Source organism: Pinus tabuliformis, chromosome 1_1 (assembly GCF_031772625.1).
Source record: "Pinus tabuliformis cultivar Carrire ecotype Pingquan chromosome 1_1, CPIR1, whole genome shotgun sequence".
NCBI classification, from domain to species: Eukaryota; Viridiplantae; Streptophyta; class Pinopsida; order Pinales; family Pinaceae; genus Pinus; species Pinus tabuliformis.
Window position 1 is genome coordinate 612,213,114 of NC_142297.1, and position 3,225 is coordinate 612,216,338.

The 3,225-nt window shown below is 32.7% G+C and overlaps 1 protein-coding gene across 1 annotated transcript; it reads left to right on the top strand.

Moving 5' to 3' along the window:
• The first annotated feature begins 1,453 nt into the window (after window positions 1-1,453).
• On the top strand, window positions 1,454-2,256 carry LOC149214768 (cyclin-dependent kinases regulatory subunit 2-like). Its single transcript, XM_089390959.1, has 3 exons — window positions 1,454-1,731; window positions 1,872-1,932; window positions 2,046-2,256. The coding sequence occupies exons 1-3, from the start codon at window positions 1,679-1,681 to the stop codon at window positions 2,184-2,186; spliced, it is 255 nt and encodes an 84-aa protein (XP_089247085.1). The 5' UTR covers window positions 1,454-1,678; the 3' UTR covers window positions 2,187-2,256.
• The last annotated feature ends 969 nt before the right edge of the window (window positions 2,257-3,225 follow it).

The following is a 3,225-nucleotide window of genomic DNA, read 5'->3' on the forward strand; positions in this document are numbered from 1 at the left end:
CCATTATTAACCCTAATATTAGAATTAATAAAAATAAAAATGGCACATGGTATTCACCCATGGTATTCACCAAAATGGAACATGGTATTGACCCATGGTATTCACTGGATCTACTAACCCCCGAGAGGTATCAAATATCGTGATATACAAACTAGCATAGAGTGAAAAAATGGATGTTGTAAAAATTCGCTTGGTCAAGAGTAAAAATGGATGTTGTAATTTAATGGGATTTGTTTTTAGTGAGAAAAATGTGAGTGCAAGGGATCCATTAGGATTGAGATGTTATTCTCTATGTCATCTAGCTTTCCACAAAGTTTTTTCTTTCATTTTCTTATCTAACCTAGTCCTCTTACCTTTCTTGAGATAATTGAGCTTCTCACATACGTTCTCCATAGAGTTTATACCTCGATTATGCAAGGTACGAGACCATGTGTGGTAGACTAATTCAGTAAATCTTGGGGTGATGTTATGCCCATCATGTTTAAGGATAAGATCCTCATTTGAGATTATTATTATCATGATGAGTTGCTCTAAGATCTAGCGATACAATCCACCCTTGTTCATGGTTAGGATCTTAACCTATAAATAGACTTTGTTACAATACACTGGACCAATACCATAACTTATTAATACGACATGCCCATAACTCATTTCACAAAAAAATTAATATATATATATATATATATATATATATATATATATATATATATATAGATATATATATATAGATATATATATATAGATATATATATATAGATATATATATATATATATATATATATATATATTGTTTTCTTTTGTAGACCACTTAGTTGAGTTGCTATACAATCCACCCTTGTTCATGATTGGGTTCTTAACCTATAAATAGACTTTGTTACAATACAGTGAACCAATAGCATAACTTATCAATAGGGCATGGCCAAAAACCATAACGCATTTCAGAAATATATATTGTTTTCTATTACACTAGGTATATTATAGCATCCTCCTCTATGTAGACCATGTCACTTATGGATTAAACCTTGGATCTATTAGTTTGTATGACTTCACATCACCTCTATCACCACTTGAGTTACCCCTTGAGACCAATATTTTATATATACTTTATTTTAATCTAATTTATAATATTTTATTGGTTAAATAAAAAATAAAAAATACAACTACTTGTAAACTAAATCTAAATAGATTACCACTAAGGGTATATTAATAATAATAAAAAATCCTGAAACCCTATTCCAAAATAAATCATTAAAATATTTTTTTTTGTTTAATAAGCATTAAAAGGGGGTAAAATAAAAAGTTATATTTCATCGAAAATGCCATGTGATTCTATTTAATTATTATCGCAAATGTCGTATTCCTTTCCTAATTAAGAAAAAAAAGAAAGAAAGAGGCAAACGCAGCCGACCAACCTCTTTAAGCGTAAGAAATGAAATTAAAAAGCTGCCTGGAACATGAACATTATACATATTGTTTCTCTTTTTCAATTTAGCTGTAAACGAATCTGCATTTCGTGGCATTTTTAACGACTTTCCCTTACGCATCTGGAAATCTAATCTGCCAAATCCTTCAGGGTTCGGCCCTTCTCTGTTTTCGCTTAAGCGGGATTCTGTTTTCGCAGGTTCTTGTCTGCCATTTTATATCACTCTGAAGCTTCGAGATTTTACAGGCCGGAAAAATGCCTCAGATTGATTATTCTGACAAGTACTACGACGATAACTATGAGTATAGGTAAAAAAAAAGTTCCCATTTTAAGAATTTTTCTTTAGAATTTCTCTCTGCAATTTAGGGTTAGGGTTTGAAGATTAAATTCCATAAAAATCCCTTTCTATCTCAGCTTTGAGTCTGATGTTTTGACTCTCTATGTTCAGGCATGTGAAACTTCCACCCGATGTTGCGCGGCTACTTCCGAGGGATCGCCTTCTGAGTGAGGTAAGCCTCTGGTCGTCTTTGCTTCTATTTCGTCTTTTGTTAGATGTTGAGTTTAGTTCGTTCTGTTTTTAATGGTGTTGGTTCACAAGTAACGCAGTTGTTATTATATTCAGAATGAATGGCGAGCAATTGGGATTCAGCAGTCTCGCGGGTGGATGCACTATGCTATTCACCGCCCTGAGCCGCACATTATGTTATTCAGAAGGCCTCTTGATCACCAGCAAAACCCCCAACAGAAACCGCAGGAAAATTGATGACCTGCGTTGTGGTTGATGGTTAGAAGTTGGAATTAATTTGACTTTAAATTTGGAAACTTGATGTATGTATGTAATGTACAAGGAGAGTACATTCTACCGATTATATACTGTCATTCCGGCGATTATATACTGTCATTCCCTGTTTTCTTTTAATCGTATTGTATTTATTTTGATGTGCATGTGGTTAAAATTTCATGTTTTGATTCACCGGGTTTGTTTGTTTTTTTTTCAAAATGCTTTTTACCCTAATTAGCTTGAAATCAGCTAGAATGAGCTTGAAATTAATTATGATTAATTTATTATGATGAAGTGAAATTAGAATTTTGAATAATTATAACTTATGAGATATATCTTATTGTAGTTTAAGTGATTTTAAGGGCTTTTTTGCTTAGCAAACCAATAACAACACTTGGGCAACTTAGTCTCTAGTGCTTAGGTAGTTGAATGGCATGGCTAAGGGTATAGTTGGGCGGCCTCATTAATTAGTTTTATCAAACTGAAACTTTTTCCCTTAGATAAAAAAAAAGACAAATTAATTAGTATTTGACCTTATTTTACATTGTTTTCATTATAAAAGGAGGATTCTCCCTGTGAACCATGTTCCATATATTTTCAAATTGGGTTCTCAGTTCGCTCAACATGAGCATCCCAATAGCTTCATTCTGCACATAAAAATTGAATCGTAAATCTCACCAAGATGAGGGAAATTATTCACTTATTCACACACAAAAACACTACTCCCAAACACACAACAAGTTGCGAATTTTCTGCCACAAACTACACACAAATACTAAATCTTCTTCCCAACTCTATCTATGATTTCTACCCACAATACACTCATAAATCACTCCAAAACAATGTGAGCATATATTGCAAATCATATTCACACATAATATCCTTATAATGGAATACTCACTCACTCTCCCGATGAAGAAGTTAGAGTGAGTCTAACTTTATGGAAAATTAGGGAAAAAAGTCAAAAAGTCAAAGGTAAATAGTCAATGGTCAATGGTCAACCAGGTCAATACCTACATTA